A 25,570-nucleotide genomic window follows, 5' to 3' on the forward strand; every position below is an offset into this window, starting at 1 on the left:
CTGAAAGCTTCAGCGACAGCAGAAGGCAGCGGAGCAAAAGCTCTCGCTCTAGAGAAGAGGAAGCAATGAGAGGCGGAAATTGGGAGAAAACGACGGATGACGGAGGCCGTGAAGCAAAATAAGGAGATAAATTGGCATTATTAACAAGAGCTGAAGATTTTGAAAGTGGAAAAGCCACAGAAAATGCAGAATGAGCGACGGGTGGCTTCTGAGGGTCGCGAGAGGAGTCAGGATGTTCACGCTGCAAAATTGTCACTCTTCCGTTCACACCAGAGCGGGCCATAGCATTGCAGGTACCAAACACACTATATAATAACGCAAATAATAAGGCAATGATAACTTCAAACGACATATCCTGTCCTCAAAGGCCCTCTTTAGCTGTTGATAGTGATCGGGAGGCAATGGGTGCATTTCGGGGACTTGCGCGATCGGAGAGTAACAGAAGACGACCTCGATGGCTGGATGACTTCAAAAAGATTGAGTGGCATCTTTGAGCATTATTAACTGCTCTTATAAGATTTTAGAACAATTCAAATAGTATTCGTGAAGTTATTCTCAGTTCTTTGCTGGAATGCAATGAGCCCAAAATCCGGCGAATCGCCAGATCCGGCAGATCACCGGAAAATCCCTTATAACGCATCTAAAATTCACTGCGCTGAGGCGAACGTACATGATAAGCGCGTGAAACGCAACGAAAAGTCACCCGCTGATGGATCCTTTTCGAGAGATCTTGAAAGATGAATCTCCAACCTCATCCTGATAGAGCTCCATGGTAGTGAAGTAGAGAAAGGGCGCTTTCGCGTCTTGAAAGCCCCACACTACCCCCTCTTTTCTGGTGGCAGATCTGCGGTCAACTCGTGCCTTGGCTAATCCATAAAACATATAAGGAACTATTATTTCTACACTACGTGTGGGCCTACACGTTTACTGGGGCGTAACGGTTACCTGACAAATATCGTTGCGTTGCCCCCCCTCAGGATTTATCTCACGGTAAAATCAGCCTTATTAGCCACAGAAGGTGCCAATTTAACAGACAAGTCAGCCTATCAATTTGTCTGCTGCGTGCGGGAGCAATACAGTATGCAAGCCGGGCGCGAAAGCTTGTGAGTGTTTCTACTGAGGCAGAACTGGCGACCAAACCATTTTATTCGTCGCTATCGCACAAATCCGAGAGATGCAAAGTCATTTACTCACCCTTCAACCTCGGCAATCCAGACAAGCTCGCCGCAGTCGCCTTCAGACTTCTATCTTCATCCGTCACGAACTACGCATTCCCAAACTCGGACGTAGGGGTCGCCGTGGGTCAGTGGGCTTGAGCTCTAGTTCCTCGCGTTCTAATTCTTTGCGCCCAAACTGACGCCGTCGGCAGTCTCGAATTGCGGTCTCTACAGCCAAAGGATAGCCATTGCCCATCAATATCTAAGATGCTTCCCCGATCTCCCACTGTCGATGCCTTCAACCAGCAAGCACTCAGGCACTTTGGAAACCAGCCAGTCAGCAGCGATATGATCGCGTATCTCGCGAGGATCGCGGACCGTGTAGTAAGCCACGGTTCACCACCTCCGCTCACGAGCCCGTGCGCCTCTCTTCAGCAGAAGGATTCGACGCCCTTTCCTTCCGAACTACTTCAGTATGGAGCTTGCTGGTATGAGCCTGAGAAGTCTAGGCTACCGGCACTGGAGGAGTTCATCGCGAATCTAGTAGTCTCATCTGAGCTCAGAGCCTTACCGCTCATGTCGACTCTCGTCTATCTCAACCGCCTCAAGTCAAAGCTGAATACGACGGCCCATGGCGTCTCTTCTACACCACATCGCATATTCCTAGCGTCACTCGTCGTGGCCGTCAAATTTCTCGATGATAGTCCACCCAAAAATAAACACTGGGTGTTTCACTCTAGCGTCCAGACTGCTACCTCGGCTCTTCAGTTCACCCAAGGCGATGTGAATAAGATGGAAGCGCAGCTCATATGTCACCTAGATTGGGATCTGACAATGAGCGAGCAGGACTTGTGCGCCGCAAAAGAAAGCATGGCGAGAAGATGAGGCAAAACTGATTCAAGACCTAGAAAGGTCCATTCCGAAGTGGACTGCAGGTAGCTACGGCCAGGGCGCTTCCAGTCAGGACGATCGATCCTTGCGTGAGTACAAACGAGTCTTAAAGGCAGCGCTTGGCCAACTCACTGCCTCGGTGAATTGGAAAGCACCGAGAACAATACCGCCGAGCAGCAGAAACGACACGTTGCATGAATCTGGGAGTCAAACCGATGAAATACGGCACAAAGAAGACGTGCCTCGCTGAGACCGCCACGCGTGAGCGTTGACCGTTGACCCAGTCAACGCCGTCGGAGAAGTCCTCTGGGACCGGGGAGTCGGCGGCGTTTGGGTTGGCTGGGAGCTGGCTTGGGTGGGCACCCGCTCGAAAGCCTCGGACGGTGTCATGGGTAGAGCCCGTTTTGCTTTGCCACGGGGAGTGACTTCGAGCAAGCTGTGCCTTGAGGAACGAAAGGCTTCTTCTTACCCTGCGAGACCACTCTTTTGCCTTGAGGAACGAAAGGCTTCTTCTTACCCTGCGAGACCACTCTTTGCCTTGAGGAACGAAAGGCTTCTTCTTACCCTGCGAGACCACTCTTTTCCAAAAATTTCCAACCCACTTTCCGGCCCTCTGATTGGTCGGCGCTTTTTACCCCGTGTCCCTCATCTTCTCATTCGTCGCCGTTCTTACCTCTGATTCGTCGTAACTCGACCCCTCTTCCCGCTCTTTCTTCCCCTCTTTGCCCCGAAGCCTCTTCCTGATTGGCCCCCCCCTCCTCTTGGCCATCTCTTGAAGACTCCCTCTCATTGGTCTTCTTTGGGGCCGGGCTGCCTCGGCCCTCCTCGCCCGCGTCCTCACCCGCGGAGTAGGCCGGCCGCCTCTCGCGTCGTCAGCCCGCTTAGCTCCTCCAGCCGTGCCTGCGCCGCTGTCATCTCCTTCGGCACCCGGTTCCCTATGAAGTCCCGCTCCGCACCTCCGACACGAGCGTGATGCCGTCGAGCGTCGGGCACCGCGAGCTGCACGTAGAGGCTGTACGGGTCGCACGGCGACGCCACCGCCCTGCCCTCGACCGTCGTCGTCCTCGCCCCCCGCAGCTCGAGCGCGACGCGCTCGATCGTCCCGCCCTGCACCTTGTAGTCGGTGCAGGCGAAGGCCGCCGCGCACGGCAGGCCCCGCCGGCTCACGTCGTTGCGCTGCCACGGCCGCTTCCGCTGCGCCGTGATCCGCCGGACCTAGGGCCGGGCCTGCCGCGCTCCATGGCTGTGTCGCTAGAGCCTCCCCCGATGTCGGCCGCGGCTGGATATCCCGGAACAGCGGCTGCTGGCTTCTGTCGATCCGCTGCTGCCTTGGCCGCCCCGGCCTCCTTCCTGCCCGGGCCGCGGCGCCTCGGCCGGAGCTTGGCGGCGTGAGGAGGAAGCCACCCTCGCCTTCGCCGGCTTCTCTACGTTTCGCCTCCCGCCTCGTCTCCGGTGTCGACGGCGCCGTCTTCCCTTCCATCGCCCCCTGGTCGCTTGTGCCTGGGGGCGTCCTTCCCGCCGTGGCCCTAGTCGTGCCTGCCTCCCCGCGCCGGTCCTCCCTGGATTCCTCGCCGGCCGGCCGCCCGTCGCCTTCGCTTCGGCAGCACCAGCCCTGACGCCCTCTCATGCGCCACCTGCCGACCCTCCGCGCCGGGCACCGGCGCCGCCGAGATCGGCCTGAACCTCATTGCTATATATGGGGCTCTGGGTGCCTCCGTGCTCGGCCTGCGCTGCTCTCAGCCCCGTGCTGCGCTTCTGTACTGGCTGGCTTCATCGTGATGGATGCTGCTACCTCTACTGCGTACGCTCTCTTGGCCTTACCTACTTACTATGCCACCACCTCCTTCGGCAAACATTCTCCATATACGGGCCGCTGGCGTGTAGCCCCCTCTCTTCGCCATGCTCCCGCTCGGCCCATGCCTTCCACATAACACATGCTTCTTAATCACATATCTATATGCCCTCGGCCTCCCGACTTAGCATGTCCTTACATATGCTACTTACTTACTATTATGCCCGCGCTAGCTGTCTGCGGTCCGTACCGACTGACGCCTACTGCCCTACCCGCGGCCGATGCGGCCTCGGCTGTTCCTAGACGTAGGTCCTACCAATGGCTTCTCGTCCTTGACGCTCTATGCGCCACGCTTTCCCTCTTCTCTCCTAGGACCCCATAGCCTACGTCTGGGTCCGTCCCTAGGCGCTTATGTGCCCGCCTTTAGTTCAATGTCTCGTACGCATCAGAGACAATGCTATACCTTTCCTTCACGCTTAGCCCTGCCGTATGGCTTATATATTAAGACCCCTTAATCTCGTAGTAGACCGCCGATTATATCTTTCCTATCCTTTCCTATTGTTCTCGTTGCTTTCATCTATGTCTTCTCTATTACCTATATGGGACCCCTATATATATATGGCCTGCCCTGCTAACCCTTTATGCCTTCTTTTCTCTAGGACTTTAACCTATATCCGATCTTCTAATCTCCCTAACCCTACCGCGCTTCTTAATGCAGTATCGCGCTATATAGGCTTCTTTGCGATCTATATAGCTATGTATGGCTTCCCCCCCTTGCCCTATTGCTTACTAGTTGACTTACTTCCTGCTAGAGGGCTATAATGTCCCCGACGCCGCCTACCACCGACTCTCCGCCGCACCTTCGCAGGCCTCTTACAGGCAATAAGGGCGCCGGCGGCGACATGGCCATGATGTTCTTTGCCCAGCCCGACTGCCCCGTGAGGTTCGCCCACCAGGACGAGCACCGCGTGAGGGGCCTCAACGCCGAGGCCATTGCCCGCGTCCTCCTTCCCGCCCCCTCGTGGCTGCTGGCGCTCGAGTACGCTCCCCTCCGGGCAGCGGGGGATGATAACGATGTCTCCCCCCTCTTCTTTAGCTTGAATCTCTCAATCTACGGCCAGCCGGTCGTCGACTCGGATTGGTCTGAGCAGTGGTTCTTTATGTCCGGCCGCGTCCATCCGTACGCCCTCGCCTGGGAGGTCGAGCGCCGCGACGGTCTCGAGGCCGACGTCGGCGAGACTCTCCTCTATACGATGCCCGCCCTCGTCGTCCGCGACCAGGGCTACCAGCCGTGAGCCTCCCCTCCGTCCTCTTTGCCGCCCCGCTGATCTCTTCCCTAAGCGTCCTCCCGCGCTCCTTGGCACCCGACGGCCACTTCCCCTCGACGCCTCCTGTTGTCTCCTTTCACGGCGTCGTCGCCGGCTCCGGACTTGACCTCCTGCAGGCCGATCTTCTTCCTGGTCTTGGGACCGACCAGCTCCGCTGCTGCGGCCTAATCCAGCTATCGACGTACATCGCCCCTGGCGTCCCGGACAAGGTTCCCTTCAAGGGCTACCACCCCTTTCAGGTCTTTGTCATCTTTCCCATCTATGCCAACCCTTGGCTCGTCCTGTGTAAGAAGCTGGCCGAGAGGTCCGCCTCTCCCTTTCTGCCTGGTATCCCGTTTACCTGCACTGGCAAGGTCGCCGGCCTTCTCGATCATGGCGTGATGTGTGTCCCGCCCGGCTCGGACCGCGATTACGTCTTCGTCGTCGTCCCGGATAGCTGGACTTTCCATGATAGGTCTTCCGCCGCTGCCGCCTCCGCTTCCCCGCTGGCCCAGCCCTGAGGCGTCAACCCTCTTCCACCTCCTCTGCGTTTGACCTCGTCCGCGCCGCCTCCTACTCGCTTGCTACGCCGCCTTCGACCGCGCCGCACACGCCTTCCAAGGCTCCGGGCCCGCCTGCCGATGCGCCTGTGACGCCGCCGCCCAAGCGGGCCTGCTCGGCCGTGGCCGACTCCCCGATTAAGAGGTCGCGCACCTTGCACCAGCACCATTCGCTTCCTTCCTCCTCTTCGAGCACTGTTGGCTCCGCCGCCACTTCCTCCTCACCCCCGCAGTCCGCCTCGTCGTCAAGGCCGCCCGGGGACACGCCCGCTCATGCCCTGGCCGCCGCGCCCGGTTCCCTTCTTGACTCTATCGTCGCTAGTACTAGCGACGCGCCCATCCGGCCCCTCCGCCAACGCATGCAAAAATGAGCCTACTATCTGAATAACACTGAATCTATACTTGATATCTACTAAACTCTCCAAAAATAATATACCTCTACAACCTAGTTACTATATAAGCTAGGCCTATACTCTCGCTATACTATTAATATAAGAAAAGCTACCCCTACTTATTAGTCTATATCTCACGGTACTAAGGTACCTACACACCACGTGTCTATAGCCACATACATATATGCCCGGCCCTCGCATACTGTCCATAGCTCTGTATCCGACAACATCGTTCTTCCTCGTTGCCTAGTCCGCCCCGTGATACTATAACTCCACTTCCCCCTCTTCCCTTCCCTCCCCTTCTTACCTTTACTATATATTACGAGCTAGGCCTAGACTAACTTTATGCAACTGGACCTACTTCTTGACGTAGGTATAACTCCTTTCCTTCCTCCTCTTTACCTCTATATTCTCGTCCTTATTAGCTTATTCGTTCTAACTAGGTAGCTAGTTAAGTTGAACTTGCTGAACTGTTACACCCCCCATTCCTTCTGCCTCTCTGCTGCTGTTTATTCCTTTCTCTTCCCCTCTGGTCGTAATCTTCGTTCCGAAAGGCTTATTGCGCAACCCGTGCGGGGTTGCCTTACCCGTTGCTTCATAACGCCATGCCTTGAGGAACGAAAGGACTTTATGCCCCACCCCCGGTTTTGCCCCTCGAAATCCCCGCTTCTGATTCGCTCGGTCGATTGGCTACGGTCATTTCGCCTTCGGTTGGGCCTTTCGCCTTCTGTTTGTCATGTCCTGGGGCATCTGATTCGCTTGTCCGTGCCCTGAGACTTCTGATTGCCCAGAATAATAAACCGCTTTCGCTTCTGGCCCGTTGAAAACCCCTTCCCATTCGCTTGTGCCGCCTGCTCCACCGGTCGCCCTGACCCAATTTTTCCATTAGTAATGAAGTCCTTGCAAGGGTCGGTGTGGGTCATAGCTAAGTTATTGGTGTCGCGCCCTCTTGGGTTAAGTTACCTACTGCTCACCGTCTCTGTCCCCCGCGCTCTCACCGAGCCTGTTGCACATCGCTTCCCGAACAGTTCTATCGCTCAGTTCCTCCAGCCTCGCTTGTGCGGCGGTCATCTACCCGGGGACCCGGTTTCCCACTAGGTCTCTCTCGCACTTTCGACACGAGCATGATGCCGTCCAGCGTCGGGCACCGTGACAGCTGCACGTATAGGCTGTACGGGTCGCACTGCGACGGGACGGCGCGTCCGCCGACGTTTGTCGTCCTCGTCCCCCGCAGCTCGAGCGCCACGCGCTCCAGCGTCCCCCCCTGCACCTTGTAATCCGTGCACGCGAAAGCGGCGGCGCACGGCAGGCCCTTTCGGCTGACGTCGTTCTGCTGCCACGGTCGCTTCCGTTGACACTGGATCCTGACGCTCATGGGCGTCAGCAGGATCGTGCCGGGCGGCATCCCGACGAAGTGGAAGTCCTTGGTCGTCTTCGACCCCAGTATTATCGCCGCCGGCGGCCCGAAGTGGATCGTCATGTCGGCCGAGATCCGATGCCCCGGGTGCGCCTTGTCGACGATGACCTCCACCGCCGTGTAGCTAGCACCGTTCACCAGCTTCAGCCCCTGGTGGGTGTTGTGGTTCACGACGACCGGCATCCCCGGCACGAACATGAAGACGGCCGGCACCGGGATCGCGCTGTCGTCGCCCTGGTTCAGCATCATGATGGCCTCTTCCTCGGTCGGCAGGCCGTCCTTCCACTTGTGCTCGGAGAGGAAGATGCGCACCGTCGACCGCTGCTGGATCTGGAACGCCAGGCTCGCCTCCATGTTGAGGTTCCACCGATTTCTGTTGAGCGGCGTCACCACGGTGATGCCCGTCTCCCACGGGATCCGCCTGCCTTCCCGGTGGCACCTCGAGTTGAGGAGATCCAGGTCCGTGTGGTCCTGCACGCCCCCGCGGATCCGCTTCAGCAGCCGCTGCAGCTCCGGGTCGCCGGCGGCGCGCATCTGCTCGTCCAGCATGACGGCCGTCGTGAACCGCCTCCACAGCGCGTGCGCCTTGTCGTGCTGGTGGCGCTGCTCGGCCCTGAACGAGTTGTCCTCGTCCCACGAGACGGCCGCGCTCGGCAGCAGGATCGACCTCTCCTGGACCGGGCGGAACTGGTGGAAGTCCCCGCAGAAGAGGACGATGGGGATCCGCCGAAGTCCCGCTGCGATCCCCGCAGCTGGCAGATCCGCTCGTTGACGGCGTGCAGCGTCCGCGCGCCGAGCATGCTCACCTCGTCGATGACGAGCATGTCCTTATCCTGCCAGTCCATCCGAGACTGGCCGTTGACGAACCGCTCCGCCTGCCTCGGCAACCGCACGCCGTCGACGTCCTCGCCGTGTTCGCGCCCGGCCCTTGGTCCTGGTGAAGCCGCAGGCCGAGTGGATGGTGATGCCGTTGACCGCGCGGCGGCGGTCCCCGACGTCGCCGTGATCAGCAGGCGATGCGAGAGGTCCTTCGCGGCGAAGAGGCCCACGAGTGCTTCGATGACGCGCGACTTGCCGGTGCCGCCCTCGCCGCCGACGAACTGACAGAGCTGGCTGACGTCGCCTCCGTCTCCTTGCCGCATCGAGTCCAGGTGGCGGCATATTATGGAGAAGGCAATCGCCTGCTTCTTGTTTAGCGTCAATCGTCTTGTCAAGTCTTTCCCGGCCTCGTGAAAGGAGGTGGATGGGCCGAGGCGGACTTCCATGCCGGCCTCCGCGTTACCTGCCCTCTCCTCGGTTTCCACTCGCGTCACCTGGACGTCTTCCTCCCCGAAGCCGGCGAGCACGCTCCGCTCCGCTGCGCCGCGATCGGTACCGTGGGCCGGGGCCATGCTTTGTATGCCCTGGATCATCTTCACCCTCTCTGGAGGCGCATGTCTGCTGCGACTTGATGGCCTTGACCTGATCCTGCGGCGGCACTGCAGCCCCGGAGAACACCTGCCCGGGCATGTTGATGTGCCCCACCCCGTTCGGTCACGACGGTGGCCCGGAGCTCGGCCGTCGAGGCTAGCGCTGATTGCTGGAAGCGGAGAGCTGCTGCATCATTCCCGAAAGCTCCCGCGACCCCGCCGTGATCTGGTTCGCGCCGGTCGCGCTTCTAACGACATCGATCAGTCGCGTTGCGTTTCCGACGTTGTCGGACTGGTACGCGGATCCCGCCTCGCGGTCCGCCTCGCCCGGCCCTCCCCATCCTCCCCCAATCGCCAGGTGCGCCGGCCGGATCCCCGTCGCCGGACGACGCTGCCCATTGCTTGGCGTCTCGCTTTGCGTCCTCGGCGGACCGCCGGAGTAGTTGAACGTTATCGACGAGGCACGAGGTTCTTGGCGGAAGCCGCTCTCGTGCGCGCCTCCATATCTCGTTGATGTCGCCTCGCTCTTCGCTAAGAAAGGTCTCCACGGCGCGAATAGGGCAAGATGCTGCACGGCTGCTCTGTAGCGGCACGGTTAGTCACCGCGCGTTGGGACCGCTTTTCGACCGGCCATCCACCGCACCTACTTACCGGCGGTGGCATTGTTCCTCGTCGTCTTGCTCGAAATCCTTGCTAAGGTGGCCGTCAAGGCAGACGACGGCGTGCTTTCCTGGCCGCCTCAATACCTGCACCCAGTCTTTGCCGGCCACCCAGCCGCTCTCGAAAGGCACCTCTCCCAGGCACCGGAGCACCCGTCCTTGCCGACGCGTTGGAGCCTGACGAGCGAAACATAGTCATATAGGCACAAGCCTCGTAGGACGTGTCCGCGATGATGGTACGCCTCGGCGAAGCTGATCCTCTCGCCTGCTTCCTCCACGGCGACCGACTCGTCCACGGACACGTCTGCGACCGCGGTGCCGCTCTCCTGCCGAAGGTGTCGCCAGCGCCTGGAGACGTGCCAGTAGAGCACCGACACGTTCAGGTACGCCCAGGCGCTGCTGCTCGTGAACTCGCTCGGGTATCCCAGGAGATGGGCGACGACCTCGACTTGCGACAGGGCGCGCTCCGTGAATATCCTGTTCGCCACTCTCATCAGAAACTGCCGCGTCTTATTATTCTTGGTTCCGTCGTCGCCGCCGACGACGCCATTTCCGGCATCCTCCTGGCACCCGGCTGGCCACCTGCTGCGACGACGGGCAGCAGTTCCGCGGCCGCGGCGACGCGCTTCCACGTCGGGTCCTCTACCTTGGTCGCGTAATTTGTCACGTAATAGACGAGAGCCATGGTCTTCCGCTGCGTCGCTATGAAGGAGATGTCGTGGTTGTGGCGGAGCCCCACGGCGATGGCCTTGTTCCACCGATTCACCATGGGATGCGTCCTGCGGATCCGCAGCACGCCGTCCTGTGAGAGCGTCGTCTCCTCGACCAGCTTCCATGGCGCCTTGAAGCGACAGAGGTCGCCCCTTCGCCCCTTGTTGCCCAGGGAGTACTTGACGCATGTCGGGCTGTGGGTGTGGATCTGCGTCGCGCCGGCGCAGAAGTTGGCTTCCTCTTCGAATCCGGCCGAGAACTGCTCGGCACTGTCCAGCAGGGATGAGACGTCAGACGTCACCGAACGCTCCGCCTGCACGGCGCAGAAGCCTTCCTGGTCCAAGTCCTGCCTTCCGCGTCAGCCTGCGTCTTCTCGGCCCATGACAGCAACGCCCCTTGCTGTTACCTACCTCACAGAAGACGCTATCGACATAGCGGATGATTCGCTCACGGTACGCCGCCTGCTCCTCCCCGTGGGCGTCGGAAAGCATGGAGCTCAGGTGCGCGTTTCCGTGTAACCAGAGCAGCCCGTGGACGTGAAGGGATCCTCGTTCGTTGGTCTCCACGGCACCGTAGTAGTGGCCGATGCGCCCGAACACCGACTCCCCTGCATTTACGTAATGCTCGAAGAACAGCGTCATCTCCCGGTGGAAGAACATGGCTGAGCTCATCGGGTCGGAGACGGACAGCCTCACCCGTTTGAACGACATATCGAGGCTCCGCAGGAACTCCTCGGCCGCCTCAGGGTCGCGCGTGCGGTACGCTGCCAGTCGGAGCTTCACCGGGTTCGTGATGTCGTTTGGGTTGATCGTGAACCAGATCGCAGGCACGCCGTAGCGGACGATGAGCGCCAGGATCTTGTGCCGCATACTGAGACGGAGCTCTCTCGACATGGGCTGACGATAGCCATAGAGCGAGAGGCTCCTGAGAAGCTCTTTCACGCCGTCGTCGGTCGTCTTGCCTGTGCTCTCCAGCTCGGCTCTAGCTGCCGCTAACCCGTCTGCGGTCAGCGACCGTACGATGCGCTCCACCTTGCGGAAGTTCTTCCTCGTCACGCTCAGCATGCTGACGCGGCGGTTCCTCGACCGCACGCCCATGTTGAAGACGAGGAATGCGAAGATGTGGTGCGTCGCGAACCGGCCGCCGTGGCGTCGCAACACCGTGTCGGCCCACGTACGAAGGCTCATGTTCCGGGATGACAGGAGGTCCTGCGACCCGCCTCCGCCGCCGCGCGCGTGTTGACCGAGCCTCTGCCCAACTGCGAGCTTGCTTCCTCGACCGGCCGCGGCCCTCCGACACCGAATGGTAATAGCGTGGAAAGGTCTTTGCGAAGAAAGAAGCTTCGAACGAGTCGGCGAATTCATCCCCGCGGCGGACATGGATGAATGGTTCAGGACCATCGACGTGCCCCGGCTGCCCCTTGCCGAGGATTCGACCCACGTCCTCGGGCCCGTACCGTCGTCGGCTGCGCCTTGGCGAACGGAATCGCATGCGAACCGCAGCTTGTCGACGTCGGCCACGTCGGGCGGTCCGTCCAACGCAAACATCCCTGACGAGGTCACCTCGTTGACCGTCTTCGCATTATCATCGGCCTCGCCGCAGCTCTGACCACGCACCTCGTCCACCTCGCTTGCCTCTGGCTCGCCGGCCTCGCGACTCGTCGTGCTTTCCCCTTGGTTGAGCATGGCGAGGACTTCTTCGATCTCCACCGCCCCCTCGTCGTCCATGGCCCGCTCCGTGGGCGGCACGACGTGCGCCGTCCGCGTCTTCTCCCACGCCGACGGCTCGTTCCGCTCCAGGCGCTCGTACACCAACGGCGGCACCCCGTGGGCCGGGTCTCCCCAGCTCTCCATCTCTGCCGCGTCGATCTCGATCGCGGCGTAGTGGGGGTTGTTCCTCTTCAACCAGACAAGGGCTCTCTCGACGACTCGCCGCCTCACCGATAGGAGACTCGACAGATCGCTCGGTGTCGGCCTTAGCGCCCCCTGCCACGAGACGTGGATCTCGTCCATTACCTGGAAGAGAGGGTGCGGCAGCACGTCCGTCGCCAGCTCTTGTACGTTGTTTGGGAACACCGTGATGTGGCCCTTGACGTGCTTGGGATACCTTAGCGTCTGCTTCTGGCCGCCTGAGACGTTGTACCTGGTTACGAATCCGTAGCACGAGTTCAGCGCGATCAGCTTCTCCTCCACCGGCGTCAGGCCCTTGAGCTCATCCGGGAACGTGTGCTCACAACCGAGACGTCTATGAAGCTGCGCCGCTGGCGACAGCACACCGCACGCCAAGCGTCGAGAACACTCTGCGCAAACCGGGACAGGCTCGCCCTCGCGGAAGCAACTCCGGCACGCAAATGGCGACCACCCAGCCTTAGGGATAGGACTTGACAACCACTGGTCCCATGCCACCTCCCTCAGCTCTTTTCTCGTGCGCTTCCGGTAGCACAGCATGCACGTCCGTATCGGCAGCGTGTCCACGTCGTGGAACGCCCGGTAGAAGCTCCGCACCGTTGATACCTTCCTCTCGTGCGGCACTGGTGTGCACCACGTTTGCTCGTTGGACAGCCTCTCCTTCGCGGCGAATTCCTCCCAAGGTGACGTAAGACGCCGGCCAAATCCTCCGCCTGTGACTCACGGCTCCTCTGCCTCCGATGGCCGCCTCGACTACGTTTCGCCTGGGGCTGGTCTCGGTCGGGCAGGCGGTTCCTCTTTCTCTGTTCCACGGGCTGCGCAGATATTGCCGCTGCCTCGTCTCGCCTCGGCCGATCTTGTTCTCCCGCCGCCGCCTGACGTGATGGCCGTGGTGTCAACTGTCCGGATGACTGCAAATATCCGGCTCCATCCTCCATCTCTAGCTTCGATTGGCTGGAGGGGATGCCCTGACGACTCCGGCCAAGTCCCGACACTGGTTGCCGGCCGACCCGGTCCCGCCTGGCGTCCGCATCGCTGCAAATCTCCTGTCCCATCTTCTATTTCTAGGTTGGATTGGCCGAACGAGGACTCCCCGACAACTCGAGACGAGATCCCGACCCTGGTTGCCGGCCGATTCCGTCCTGCCTGGCGTGGTGGCCGTGGTGGCAGCCGTCCGGATGACTGCACATCTCCTGCTCCATCCCCACCTCCTAGATTGGCCGCCTCGAGTACGTTTCGTCAGTGGCTCGTCTCGGTCGGGTTGCCGGTTCCTCTTTCTCTGTTCCGCTGGCCGCGAAGATCTTGCCGCAGCCTCGTCTCGCCTCGGCCGGTCTTGTTCTCCCGCCGCTGCCTCCCTGATGGCCGTGGTGGCAACCGTCCGGATGAGTGTGTATCTCCGGCTCCTCTTCCATCTCTTTCGGTTGGATCGGCTGAACGACGTACTCCTGACGACTACTCTGGGCGAGGTCCCGACCCTGATTGCCGGCCGACCCTGTCCGCCTGGCGTCCGGGTGACTGCAAATCTCCCGCTCTGTATTTTATTTCTTTAGGTTGGATTGGCCTAATGAGGCGCTCCCTGACAACTCGAGACGAAACCCCGACACTGGTTGCCGGCCGATCCTGTGCTCCTGGGCGGCTTGAGTGTCCGTCGGGGCCCTTGGGCCTCGTCTGCGCACCACCCCTTCGCTTTCTAGTCGTGCCCTCTGACGCCCTCCACGACCCGGACGCACGATCCGCCCTCGTCCGAGGGAGGTGTCCGGCCGCGCCCTGATCCCTTTCGGCTGGATGGGTTGTTGCGGCAAGCGCTGGCTTACGTCCTCTGGCCGAGATCTTGTTAAACGTCGCGCTGCCTCTCCTTTGCAGAGGCACCATCAACGCGCGCCGTATTTTTCGCGACCGACTGCCTCGCCGACTTCCCTGAGGCGACGCTCTTTCGGGTGCTTCCGCTTGCTCTCCTCCTGAGACCTCCCGGACATCGGCGCTTGCTTCGCCTCGATAGGCCGCAACCCAGGTGCCGGGCCCGCTTGACTTTCGCGGCCCAACGCCCGCTTCGGTCCTTCGTCCGTCGCGCTCGGTCTCGCCTTCGCAGTATTCCTCCTCGTAGCAGCGGCCGCTGCCCCGATGCACGACCCGGCCTCGCCAGAAGGACGATTGTGCCCGGCCACGTCCCTGATCCCTTTGGGCTGGATGGGCCGGGCGACTGCAGGCTCGCCTCTCCCAGCCGAAATCCCATCCTGCTTGTCGGTCTCCCCTCCTCTGTTCCCCGGCACCAGTTGTCCGCCTAACAAGACCCTTCAGAGTCATCCGTACGCCACCGATGAGTTGCCCAGGCCGAACGATCTCGTGGCCACCTCCGGCCGCGACGGAAGATCCCCTGCCGCTTAGGCATTCGTTTCGCCCAACCAAGACCCTGGGGCGGGTGGTGCTTGCAGAGCAACTATGCCTGGTGCGCCTCTCTCGCCACTCCTAGCCCTCATCTCCTTCGCCAACGTGTGCCGCTGCGGTACGAGGTTGTCGGCCGCTCCTCCAACACAGCGCCAACGGACGGCGTAAGACCCCGCCTAGCCGGCTCAGCAACTACCGACCCTATTGTGGCAGCGTCTGCTTCTATGCTTGGACACCTATCACGCGCGTTTATCGCTTCTGAGCGTCGCGCCCGCCCTCCCTTCGAGGAGGCGCCATTGACGTGCGTCGTCTTTTCCCGCGGCCAACCGCCTCGCCGACTTCCTTGGGCAACGCTCTTTGAGTGCCTCTGCTTGTTCTCTTCGTGAGGCCTCCTCAGCCAGCGTTGCCTGCTTGGCTTCGATAGGCCGGAACCTAGGTACCGTATTAGCTTGGCTTTCATGGTCCGAGGCCCGCTTCGGCCCTTCGTCCGTTGCACTCAGTCTCCCGCCGTAATGCTCCTCGTCGCAGCAGCGGCCGCTGCCACCGTCGCTATTTCGCACCCTCTTGCCACCAACCTAGCCTCGCGGCTAGGATTCTCCCCCATGCTGGTGCTTTCTTGACGGCTAGGCTCTGCAACCGTACGATGGATAGGAAGCTTTCGCTCGCGATATACGCTGGGATTGCCTTGCTTCCCGGCGATGGCGTTCCGCCGTATCGCCATTCTTCCTACCAGCGGTCTGTCTCCAGCAACCTTATAGTCTTTATAACTCGGGGACAACGCGGCAGTGCTTGTCCGGGACAGACCCCCTCCCTTCTCCCCCGCGGTTCCTAACTCCGCCGCCACGCGTCTTTCCCGGCGGACGGCCTCGACTAGCCCATGCGCAGGAGCTGACACCATAAAAATCTGCCTGGCGAGGTCTTCTCCTCCTCCTCGGTTCTCCTCCGCATCTTTCTATTTGGCCGTTGCAAATAGGCGGCCAAAGGAACATTGTGCTAATCTTTCTTTTCCTCGGTATCTCTTAGTATTCCTGCTGCACCGAAAGTAGGAATGGCCCTCCTTCAGCTCGCCCTCACCTATAACGGTTGCTTCCGGTCCCCTTTCCCGACCTTCCTATCAAGTGTAACCACGACCTTCCCTGCAACACCTCCCCGTGCGCTTTGTACGTGTTATATATTAGGTCGGTCTCTACCCCGCGAGGAGGGCAAACTAATTGGTGTACAACAGGGCGTGGAAAGGTATGACAAGGTTCCCTGTGCTGATCTTGCCTGCTTCATCCCCGCCCCTTATCTTCAGCCTTCTAAAACGCCCCCTGTTTATGTCCTTCCTTATTGATGTCCTCCTTTTGCATCAGGCCTCTGCTCTCCCAGGCCTGCTGGGCTTCCTCTGGACCTATCGGCAGGCTTATCTGCCGACAGCCCTAGCTTTCGGCCTCCCATGCCGCCAGCCCTGCCGGACACTTTAGTCCGCGCCGCCCTTGGTGCCTGATCGGAACCCAGCTACACGACACCACTACGCATCTCTTCAACGTCCGTTTACTTACAGCGGCAAGGCTCCTCGCCCTTCCCGGCGAATCTATGTCACCATTGATCTATCCCAAGTGCTTTCACGCTCGACTTCTTCCCTACTCCTTTCTTTCTTGACACTGAGCACTGGTCATTTTCGTGCGCGCGACTGGCCTATCGACCTGCGTTGCTGCACCATGTCTTCCTCTCTACCTCCCATCGATGTGCCCGCACCACACCTTCGAAAGCCGCTCGATAGCCAGAGGGCGCTGGCGGCGAGATGTCCATGGTGTTTTCGTCCAGCCGGATTGCCCCGTTAGATTTGCCCACCAGGACGAGCACCGCATCAAGGGTCTTAACGCCGAGGCCATGGCCCGCGTCTTGCTGCCTCCGCCCGCCTGGCTGCTCGCGATGGAATATGCGCCCTCCGATCGGAGGCCGACGATTCCCGACATCCGTCTTCTTTAGTCTCAATCTCTCGATTTACGGCCAGCCTATTGATGCCTCAAAATGGACGGAAGAGTGGTTTTTCATGAATGGCCGCGTCCACCCTACGCCCTTGCGTGGAGATTGAGCAGCGCGACGGCCTGAGTCCGACACGGGCGGCACCCTTCTCTATACGATGCCCGCCCTTGTCGTCCGCGACCAAGGCTACCAGCCGTAAGCCGTGCCCTGTTCCTCGCAAGTGCCAACGAAAGATACATAGCTAAGGTGGGCCTGAAGCGTTCTTCCTAGGCTCTTGGCCCCTATGGACGACTTCCTGCGTCCCGCCTATTGTTTCCTTTACCGGCCTTATCGTCGGCACCGGCCACTCCTTGCTCCGGCGGGACCTCCTGCCGGGTCTAGACGCCGCCCAGCTTAACTGTTGCGGCTTTGTCCGCCTTTCTACCTACGTCGCTCCTGGGATGCCCAATAAACTCCCCTTCAAGGGCTTCCACCCTTCCAGGTCTTCGTCATCTTCCTATTCGCGCTAACCCTGGGCCATCTTGTGTAAGAAGATGGCCGAGAGGCGGGACTCTCAATTCCAACCCAACGTCCCCTTTACTTGCACAGCCAAGGTCGCCGGCCTGCTCCGTCATGACGTTATGCTCTATCCCCCAGGCTCCGACCGGGACAACGTCTTTATTGTCGTCCCGGATTCTTGGACATTTCTCGACAAGGCCGCCGCCGCCGTCACCCCAATGACACCACTTCTCTCTACACCACAGAGGCAGCAGGCGTCCTCCCCTTCCGCGGCCTTTCAGGACATGCGCGCTGCCTCTTTGTCTTTGGCCACCCCTGGCACCCTCCCGCTCAGCCCTCCACCTTTGGCTTCGGCTTCGCCTCGACCGGCCCCTTGGGCCGCCCGGGAAGCGATGTTGCCCCGAGCCTGCCGATACGCCGACGAAACGACCGCGGCTGCTGCATAAGGCCCCGGTGCCTTCGTCTTCCCTAACCCTGGCTCATCTGCCACCCAGTCGTTCTCTGTTTCGGCTGCCTCCTTGACATCTAAGCCGGATAGCCCTAAACGGGGTCATGTCTTAGGGGACTCTTCCCTCCATTCCATTGTCGCGCATGGCTTGGACTCGCCGGCCCGTCCACTCCGAAACCGTCCCCTATCTAAGAAAGCTACCGAAACGGAATAACGATGCGAAACCATAAACTGCTACAGTTTCCTAAACGAGTAAGACAGTTAAATCTTATACTTTAAGTTAACCTACTCCTTAACCCTACCCTGGTTCTATCACTCTTTTTCACTCCGTCCTTAAGTCCCCCCTGTTCTTACTCCATCCTCAATCCTCACGTCTGCCCCTTTTTTTTCTTCCTTAAGTTTTTTTCCCTGTAGTCTTTCGTTCCTCAAGGCTCTTTGCGCAACCCCCGTTGGGTTGCCTCTCCTGTTTCAAGGAAATACCGCCCTGCCAAGGGAACAAAACTTGATGATTCAGCCCGAAGGGCGTTTGCCTTGTGCCTTGAGGAACGAAAGGACTTCATTAGCGCGCGGGGAAAAAAGGCCCCAGACTGCTTCACCCCCACATCCTCCGCCTCTGATTGGCTGATTTATTTCCTCTTTCGGAATAAAAGATCCCGTGTGATTGGTCGCCGACCCTTCCGTCCCTCCTCGTCATTGGTCGCTGCCGCCTTCTCTTGCCCCTCTCATGCCTTGCCCTGTTTCCCCCCCGTTATATTACTCCTGTTTACCCCCTTGCCAATGCCAATGCCAACCTTTTTCCTTTCGTCCGCCGGTTTTCTTATTGTGTCTAAAACTTGCGTCTTTTGTCTTTGCCCTTTTCGTTCATGCCTTTCTAGCGGGTTCTTCCTTCAAGTCTAAAAGTCGCCCCTCGTTGATCGCTGCTGCCCAGTGCCCTTGTCTTCTTGCCCGCCGGCGCGCTCCTCCGTCTTCTCCCCCTCGTCACCTCACCCTGACAACTCTCCTTACTCTTCAGCGTCGCCATCCGACCGACGCAAAGCTTCCTCGACAGTCCTCTCGCTTAGCACCTCCAGCCTGGCCTGCGCGGCGGTCATCTCTTCGGGGACTCGGTTGCCCACCAAGTCTCTCTCCGCACCTTGGACACGAGCGTGATGCCGTCTAGCGTTCGACAGCGCGATAGCTGCACATATAAGCTGTACGGGTCGCATTGCGAGGCACGGCCCTTCCATCGACTTTCGTCGTCCGTGTCCCCGCAGCTCCAGGGCCACGCGCTCTGGCGTTCTGCCCTGCACCTTGTAGTCCGTGCAGGCGAAGGCTGCTGCGCACGGCAATCCCTTCCGGCTGACGTCGTTCTGCTGCCACGGCCGCTTTCGTTGGCAGTGTATCCTGACGCTCATCGGCGTTAACAAGATCGTGCCCGGCGGCATCCCGACGAAGTGGAGGTCCTTTGTCGTCGCCGATTCCAGTAATATCCCGCCGGCGGCCCGAAGTGGATCGTCATGTCGGACGAGATTCGATGCCCTGGGGACGCCTTGTCGACAATGACCTCCACCGCCGAGTAGCCGGCGCCGTTCACCAGCTTCAGCCCCTGATGGGTGTTGTGGTTCACGACGACCGGCATCCCGGCCACGAACATGAAGACGGCCGGCACGGGATCGCGCTATCGTCGCCTTGATTGAGTACCATGATCGCTTCTTCCTCGGTCGGCAGGCCCTCCTTCCACTTGTGCTCGGAGATGAAGATGCGCATCGTCGACCGCTGCTGGACCCGGAACGCCAAGCTTGCCTCCATGTTTAGGTTCCACCGATTCCTGTTCAGCGGCGTCACCACGGTGATGCCAGTCTCCCAAGGATCCGCCTGCCCTCGCGGTAGCACCTGAGTTGAGGAGGTCCAGATCCGTGCGGTCCTGCACACCCTGCCGGATCCGCTTCAGCAGCCCCTGCAATTCCGGATCACCGGCGGCGCGCATTTGCTCGTTCAACATGACGACCGTCGTGAATCTCTTCCACAGCGCGTGCGCTTTGTCGTGCTGGTGCCGCTGCTCGGCCTTGAACGAGTTGTCTACGTCCCACGAGATGGCCGCGCTCGGCAGGACGATCGACCTCTCTTGGACCGGCCGGAACTGCTGAAAGTCTCCGCAGAAGAGGACGATGGGGATCCCCGAAATCTTTCTGCGATCCGCGAAGCCGACAGAGTCGCTCGTTTATGGCGTGCAGCGTCCGCGCTCCGAGCATGCTCACCTCGTCGATGACAAGCACGTCCTTCTCCTGCCAGTCCATCCGAGACTGGCCGTGGATGAACCGCTCCGCCCGTTTTGTCAGCCGCACCCCGTCAAGGTCCTTGGCTGTGTTCGCGCCGCCCGCCCCTTGGTCTTTAGTGAACCCGCAGGCGGAGTGGATCGTGATGCCGTTGATCTGCGCCGCGGCAGTCCCTGACGTCGCCGTGATCAGCAGACGATTCGAAAGGCTCTTCCCACTGAACAGCTCGACGAGTGCCCCAATGATCCGCGACTTGCCGGTGCCCCCCTCGCCGCCGACGAACTGGCAGAGCTGGCCGGCATCGCCCCTATTCGTTTGTCGCATCAAATCGAGCTGGCGGCATATTATTAGGAAAGCGATCGACTGCCTCTTGTTCAGCGTTAGCCGTGTTGACAACTCCTTGCCCGCCGCGAAGAAGGAGGTCGATGGGCCAAGCTGGACGCGCATTCCCGCTTCTGCGTCGCTAGCCGTCTCGTCGGAGTCGGCTGTCGTCATTTCGACGTCGTCCTCCCGAAGCCGGTCATCACCTCCGCAACGCAGCTCGGCGATCGCTTTCCCGGACTGCGACTGTGGTTTGTACGCCTTGGATCATTCTCTCCTTTCCTCGACGCACTTATCTGCTGCGACTTGATAGCCTTGACCTGATCCTGCGGCGGTAGTGCGGCCCCGGAAAATACCCGCCCTGGCATGCTTATGCACCTCAACCCTTGTTCGGGAATCGCGATGGCCTCGAGCTCGGCCGTTGAGCAGAGCGCCGATTGCTGGAATCGACAGAGCTGCCGCATCATTGCCATGAGCTCCGGCGACTTGGCCGTCACCTGATTCGTGCCCACTGCGCCTCGGACGACGTCGATCAGGCGCGTTGCGTCTCCGATGTTGTTGGACCGATACGTCGCTGCAAATTCTGCGCCCGCCTCGCCTGTCTCGCCCTCCTCGACGTGGGCGACCGTGGAATCGCCATCGCCGGATGAGGCCGCCCATTGCTTGGCGTCGCGCTTTGCGTCTTCGGCTGATCGTCGAAGCAGCTGCACGTTGTCGACGAGACATGATATTCTCGGGGCCAGCGCCTCGCGCCCGCTCCCAGATGCTATTGATCTCACCTGTTTCTTCGCACAGAAAGGACTCCCACGGCACAAATAGCGCAAGATGCTGCACGGCTGCCCTTTAAGGGGGAGGGGGGGGAGGTTAGCCACTCTGATGATGCCTGCCGGCAGGGCGGTTGCTATACACACCTCCGGTGGCACGACTCGTCGTCGTCGTGGCCGAAGTCCTTGGTTAGGTAGCCATCGAGGCAGACGCTAGCATGCTTGCCCGGCCGTCTGAGCACCTGGACCCAGCGTCTCCTGGCGCCCATCCATCCTCGAAGGGCACCTCCCCAGGCCGCACAGCTCATCCTTACTGGTGCGTTTTAGTCTAACGAGCGATATGTAGTCGTATAAGCATAGCCCTCGCAGGAGCTCTCCCGGTGCTGGTACGCCTCAACGTGGGAGATCCTCAGGCCTGCTTCTTCGACAACGACCGACTCATCCAGAGTATCATCTATGGCCGCCGCGCCACTTGCTCGTCGGAGATACGGCCACCGTCGAAAGACTTCCCAGTACAGCAGAGATGTGTTCAGGTACGCCCAGGCGCTGCTGTTGGTGAACTCGGCCGGATATCCAAGAAGATGAGCGACGACCTCGACCTGAGATAGCGGACGCTCCGTGAACACACGATTCGCCACCCTCATCAAGAACTGTCGCGTCCTGTTCCCTTGGCGGCGTCATCGCCAACAGCACCTCCACCGTCGTCCTGTCCTCCGTTGGCCGTGCCGTCACCCGTTGAGGCGGCCAGGAGATCGGCCGCGGCCGCCACACGCTTCCACACCGGGTCCTCCACCTTCGTCGCGTAGTTCGTGACATAATACATAAGGGCCATGGTCTTGCGCTGCGTCGCAATGAAGGAAATGTCGTGGTTGTGCCGGAGCCCAACAGCGATAGCCTTGTTCCATCGATTGACCATGCTGTGAGTCCTCCGGATCTGCAACACCCCGTCTGCCGTGATGGCGGTCTTGTCGACCAACCTCCATGGAGACTTAAACCGGCATAGATTCCCTTCCGCGCTCCTTTGCCCAAGGAATACTTGACACAGGTCGGGCTATGCGTGTGAACCTGTGTAGCGCCGGCACAGAAGTTGGCCTCCTCGTCAAATGCGGCCGAAAACTGCTCGGTGTTGTCCAGCAGGAGGAAATATCGGACGTCACAGATCGCTCCGCTTGCACGGCGCAGAACCCTTCCTGATCCAGATCCTATCTTGCACGTCAGCCTGGCCCCGTTTGTCCATCGGACGAGCAATTCAGGTTCTCAGTGACACGTCTTAGCTATTCTTACCTCGGAGAAGACACTATCGACGTATCGTATGATTCGCTCGCGATACGCCGCCTGATCCTCCCCGTGGATGTCGGCAAGCATCGAGCTGAGATGCGCGTTTCCGTGCAACCAGAGCAAGCCGTGAACATGAAGCGCCCTCGTTCGTTGGTCTCCACAGCGCCATAGTACTTGCCGATGCGCCCGAATACCGACTCTTCTCCGACCTTCACGTAATGATCGAAGAACAGCTTCATCTCCCGGTGGAAGAATACGGCGGCGCTCATCGGATCGGACATGGCCAGCCTTGTCCGCTTGTACGCACTCCCAAGGCCTTCTAGGAACTCCTCGGCCGCGCCGGGATCGCGTGTCCGATATGCCGCCAGTCGCAGCTTCACCGGGTTCGTAATGTCGTTTGGGTTGATGGTGAACCAGATGGCCGGAACGCCGTAGCCAACGATGAGCGACTGGATTTTCCGCCGCATATTGAGCCGAACCTCTCTCGACATGGGTTGCCGGTGGCCGTACAGCGAGAGGCTCCTGAGAAGCTCCTTCACGCCCTCATCGGTCGTCTTGCCCGAGCTCTCCAACTCGACCCTCGCCGCCGCTAACCTTTGCGCGGTCATCGAGCGGGCAACGCGCTCGACCTTGCCGAAGTCCTTCCTCGCCACACTCAGCATGCTGACGCGGCGGTTCCTCGACCGCACCCCCATGTTGAAGACGAGAAATGCAAATATGTGGTGCAACGCAAACCGGCCACCATGGCGCCGGAGCACGATGTCGGCCCAAATCCGGAGGTTCAAGCTTCGGGAGGATACGATGTCTCCCGCTGCCGCCCCTGCCTCAACAGCTCTACCGGTGCCTCGCAAGTTGGTAAGGGCCTTCCCCGCCTCGGCTATGGCCTCTTCGGCCAGCCTTGGTCCCCAACGCCAAATGGGAACAGGGTCGGGAACGTTCTGGCGAAGAAGGACGTCTCAAAGGAGTCGGCAAACTCATCCCCGCGAGACTCGAATGTATGGCTCACTGCCATCGTCGCCACGCCCTCGACCCCACCGAGGATCCGACCCACGTTCTCGGGCCCGCGCGGCCGTCGTCGGCACCTGCGCCAACAGCGTCACAGGCAAACCGCAGCTTCTCGACATCCGCCACGTCTGGCGGTCCGTCCAGCAAACATGCCGGAAGACGTCACCTCGTTGATTGGTCGAACGTTCTGATCGGGGCTAGCACCAACTCCATCACGACCCGCGCCTTCTTCGTTGGGCCCGTGCCCTTCAGCCTCGCCTCCCGTTTCCTGCCTTTGCTTGAGCAGAGCGAAGAGTTCCTCGATCTCCACCGACCCCTCGTCGTCCATGGCGCGCTCCGTGGGCGGCACAACGTGCGCCGTCCGCGTTTTCTCCCATGCGGACGGCTCGTTCCGCTCCATGCGATCATACACCAAGGCCGGCACCCCGTCTATCGGGTCTCCCCAACTCTCCATCTCCGCCACGTCGATCTCGATCTCGGCGTAGTGGGGGTTGCTCCTCTTCAGCCAAACAAGAGCCCTCTCGACGACCCGCCGCCTCACCGACAAGAGACTCGACAGGTCGCTCGGTGCCGGCTTCTCCACGCCCTGCCACGAAACGTGGATCTCGTCCAGTGCTTGCAAAGGGGTGCGGGAGCACCTGGTCGCCAGCTCCTGCACGTTGTTGGGAAACACTGTGATGTGGCCCTTGACGTGCCTCGGATACCTCACGGCCTGCCTCTGCCCGCCCGGAATGCTATATCTCGTGACAAACCCATAGCAGGAGTTGAGCGAGACGAGCTTCTCTTCGACCAGCGTGAGTCCCTTGAGCTCGTCAGGGAACATGTGCTCACAGCCAAGGCGAGTGTGAAGATGGACCGCCGGCGACAGACTCCGCGCGCCAGGCATCGGGCACACTCCGCACACACCGACACGGGCTCGCCTTCGGGAAAGCAGCTCCGGCATGAAAATGGTGAGCGGCCGCCCTCTGGCACGCAGCTTGACAGCCATTGATCCCATCTGATCTCCCTCAGCTCTTTTCTCGTACGCTTGCGGTAGCTGTCATGCAGGTCCGTATCGGCAACGTGCTCGCATCGTGGAACGCCTGATAAAAATCCCGCACCGTCGACACCTTCCTGTCGTGCGGTATTGGCGTACACCACGTCTGATCGTTAGACAGCCTCTCCTTCATGGCGAAGTCTTCCTCCAAAAAACGCAGCACACTCGCCAGGTCTTCGGCCCGCAGCTCCCGACTCCTCTGCCTTCCGATTCCACTCCGAATCTGTTTTCTCGGGCGCTCGTCCGGACCAGGAAGACGTTTTCTCTTCTCCCGCCTCCGGGCCGCCTCCGGGCCGCCTCCGATCCATGATTTCTTCTCTCCGTGGCTGATTCGCTTCTTCGCAAGCCGTCGGATGCGGCAGCTTTGGCGACGACTGCCCGACTACGTGCGCATCCTGACACGCCATCCGGCCCTTTGCACTGGACAGGCACCGGGCCGTGCTGGCGAACGTTTTCCACGCCGAACCTTGACCTCAGTCCTTGCCCTTTCCAGCACTCTCCTCGTTCTTGCTGCCGATCAAACTGCACGGGCTCCCCAGCCGCCACCCGCGATGAGCCGCCCACCTCCCTTTGCTGCAGCCTCCGCCCGCTCAGCGAAGCGTCCGCTGGCTCTGCCGCGGCGTCGCCCACCCCCACAGGAGACGGCCCCGGATGCTGCGCCGTACCTGCTGCGTTGGAGACACCCCTGCGGCCTGGTACTCCTTTACCCGCCAACTCCGTCCCCGACGGCGCTTGGGCAAACCAGACGCAATCGCTGCTGCTAATTGCCCGTTTTCTCTTAAGTTGTCGAATACCGGTTCCCTAGGCTGGATGGATCGAAGCTTCGGTACCTCCTTCGAATGAACACTCGGGACATCGCCCGCCGCCGCCGTAACACGTTGCTCCTCATCTTCAGGATCTCCCTCCTGAGGCAGAAAGTGCCGATGAGGGAGCGGACGATCAGAGTCCGCTACCCCCATATCTCCACGTTCCCTAGGCAACAGGGGCCTCGGAAGCTGACCCGGTGACTGATGTTGCGCGGAACTTCCGCTGCTAACCATATTATGGAACTTCCGTGCTCTGTTTGACCGCAAACCGCCTCGCGGCGGTCTTCTCGGCAACGACCTCGCAATTGCTTCTGCGTGCTGTCTCCATGCGGTGTCTTCAACCACAGGTTTCCTAGGCTGAATCGGCCGGAACGTTGATGCCGCATTCGCCCGTGATTCGTATCTTCGTAACCGTCCCAGGCTCTCCCCCCGTGCTCTGCGGCCCCTCTCAGAAGCTGCCACCACATCTACACCGGCTCCTGTCGCACCATCTCCGAGCCCCGAACCCGACCCGCTCACGTTCTCACCCTCTTCTCCATCCCCGACTGACAACGAACAGGCTTCAGGGTGAGCAACCGCCTCGCTTAACTTCACTGCAGGACTG

General features: G+C 60.3%; 7 protein-coding genes across 7 annotated transcripts; 3 read left to right on the forward strand and 4 right to left on the reverse strand.

Annotated features, from left to right (window-relative positions):
- Positions 1 to 1,424: 1,424 nt before the first annotated feature.
- Positions 1,425 to 2,042, forward strand: HRG_06698 (cyclin domain-containing protein; the record flags this gene model as incomplete). Its single annotated transcript, XM_044865169.1, has 1 exon — positions 1,425 to 2,042. One exon carries the CDS (start codon positions 1,425 to 1,427, stop codon positions 2,040 to 2,042), a length of 618 nt encoding a protein of 205 aa, XP_044720109.1.
- Positions 2,043 to 4,661: 2,619 nt separating this feature from the next.
- On the forward strand, positions 4,662 to 5,668 carry HRG_06699 (uncharacterized protein; the record flags this gene model as incomplete). Its single annotated transcript, XM_044865170.1, has 2 exons — positions 4,662 to 5,131; positions 5,182 to 5,668. The coding sequence occupies 2 exons, from the start codon at positions 4,662 to 4,664 to the stop codon at positions 5,666 to 5,668; spliced, it is 957 nt and encodes a 318-aa protein (XP_044720110.1).
- Positions 5,669 to 7,129: 1,461 nt separating this feature from the next.
- HRG_06700 (PIF1 protein) lies at positions 7,130 to 8,928 on the reverse strand (the record flags this gene model as incomplete). The annotated part of the gene is made up of 3 exons (XM_044865171.1): positions 7,130 to 8,203; positions 8,323 to 8,367; positions 8,419 to 8,928. The coding sequence occupies 3 exons, from the start codon at positions 8,926 to 8,928 to the stop codon at positions 7,130 to 7,132; spliced, it is 1,629 nt and encodes a 542-aa protein (XP_044720111.1).
- Positions 8,929 to 9,082: 154 nt separating this feature from the next.
- Positions 9,083 to 12,742, reverse strand: HRG_06701 (ATP-dependent DNA helicase PIF1; the record flags this gene model as incomplete). The annotated part of the gene is made up of 7 exons (XM_044865172.1): positions 9,083 to 9,506; positions 9,577 to 9,671; positions 9,869 to 10,061; positions 10,127 to 10,641; positions 10,706 to 12,391; positions 12,446 to 12,547; positions 12,605 to 12,742. The coding sequence occupies 7 exons, from the start codon at positions 12,740 to 12,742 to the stop codon at positions 9,083 to 9,085; spliced, it is 3,153 nt and encodes a 1,050-aa protein (XP_044720112.1).
- Positions 12,743 to 16,712: 3,970 nt separating this feature from the next.
- On the forward strand, positions 16,713 to 17,499 carry HRG_06702 (uncharacterized protein; the record flags this gene model as incomplete). Its single annotated transcript, XM_044865173.1, has 3 exons — positions 16,713 to 16,750; positions 16,814 to 16,887; positions 17,144 to 17,499. 3 exons carry the CDS (start codon positions 16,713 to 16,715, stop codon positions 17,497 to 17,499), a joined length of 468 nt encoding a protein of 155 aa, XP_044720113.1.
- A 1,401-nt stretch (positions 17,500 to 18,900) lies between these two features.
- HRG_06703 (PIF1-like helicase domain-containing protein) lies at positions 18,901 to 21,757 on the reverse strand (the record flags this gene model as incomplete). The annotated part of the gene is made up of 9 exons (XM_044865174.1): positions 18,901 to 19,086; positions 19,182 to 19,360; positions 19,413 to 19,665; positions 19,739 to 20,307; positions 20,370 to 20,765; positions 20,857 to 20,918; positions 20,989 to 21,083; positions 21,276 to 21,440; positions 21,530 to 21,757. 9 exons carry the CDS (start codon positions 21,755 to 21,757, stop codon positions 18,901 to 18,903), a joined length of 2,133 nt encoding a protein of 710 aa, XP_044720114.1.
- Positions 21,758 to 21,994: 237 nt separating this feature from the next.
- Positions 21,995 to 23,947, reverse strand: HRG_06704 (ATP-dependent DNA helicase PIF1; the record flags this gene model as incomplete). The annotated part of the gene is made up of 6 exons (XM_044865175.1): positions 21,995 to 22,043; positions 22,126 to 22,939; positions 23,017 to 23,057; positions 23,171 to 23,232; positions 23,291 to 23,819; positions 23,877 to 23,947. The coding sequence occupies 6 exons, from the start codon at positions 23,945 to 23,947 to the stop codon at positions 21,995 to 21,997; spliced, it is 1,566 nt and encodes a 521-aa protein (XP_044720115.1).
- Between the last annotated feature and the right edge of the window lie 1,623 nt (positions 23,948 to 25,570).

The sequence above is a fragment of the Hirsutella rhossiliensis genome, assembly GCF_020360975.1.
Source record: "Hirsutella rhossiliensis strain HR02 chromosome Unknown scaffold00006, whole genome shotgun sequence".
Classification (NCBI taxonomy): domain Eukaryota; kingdom Fungi; phylum Ascomycota; class Sordariomycetes; order Hypocreales; family Ophiocordycipitaceae; genus Hirsutella; species Hirsutella rhossiliensis.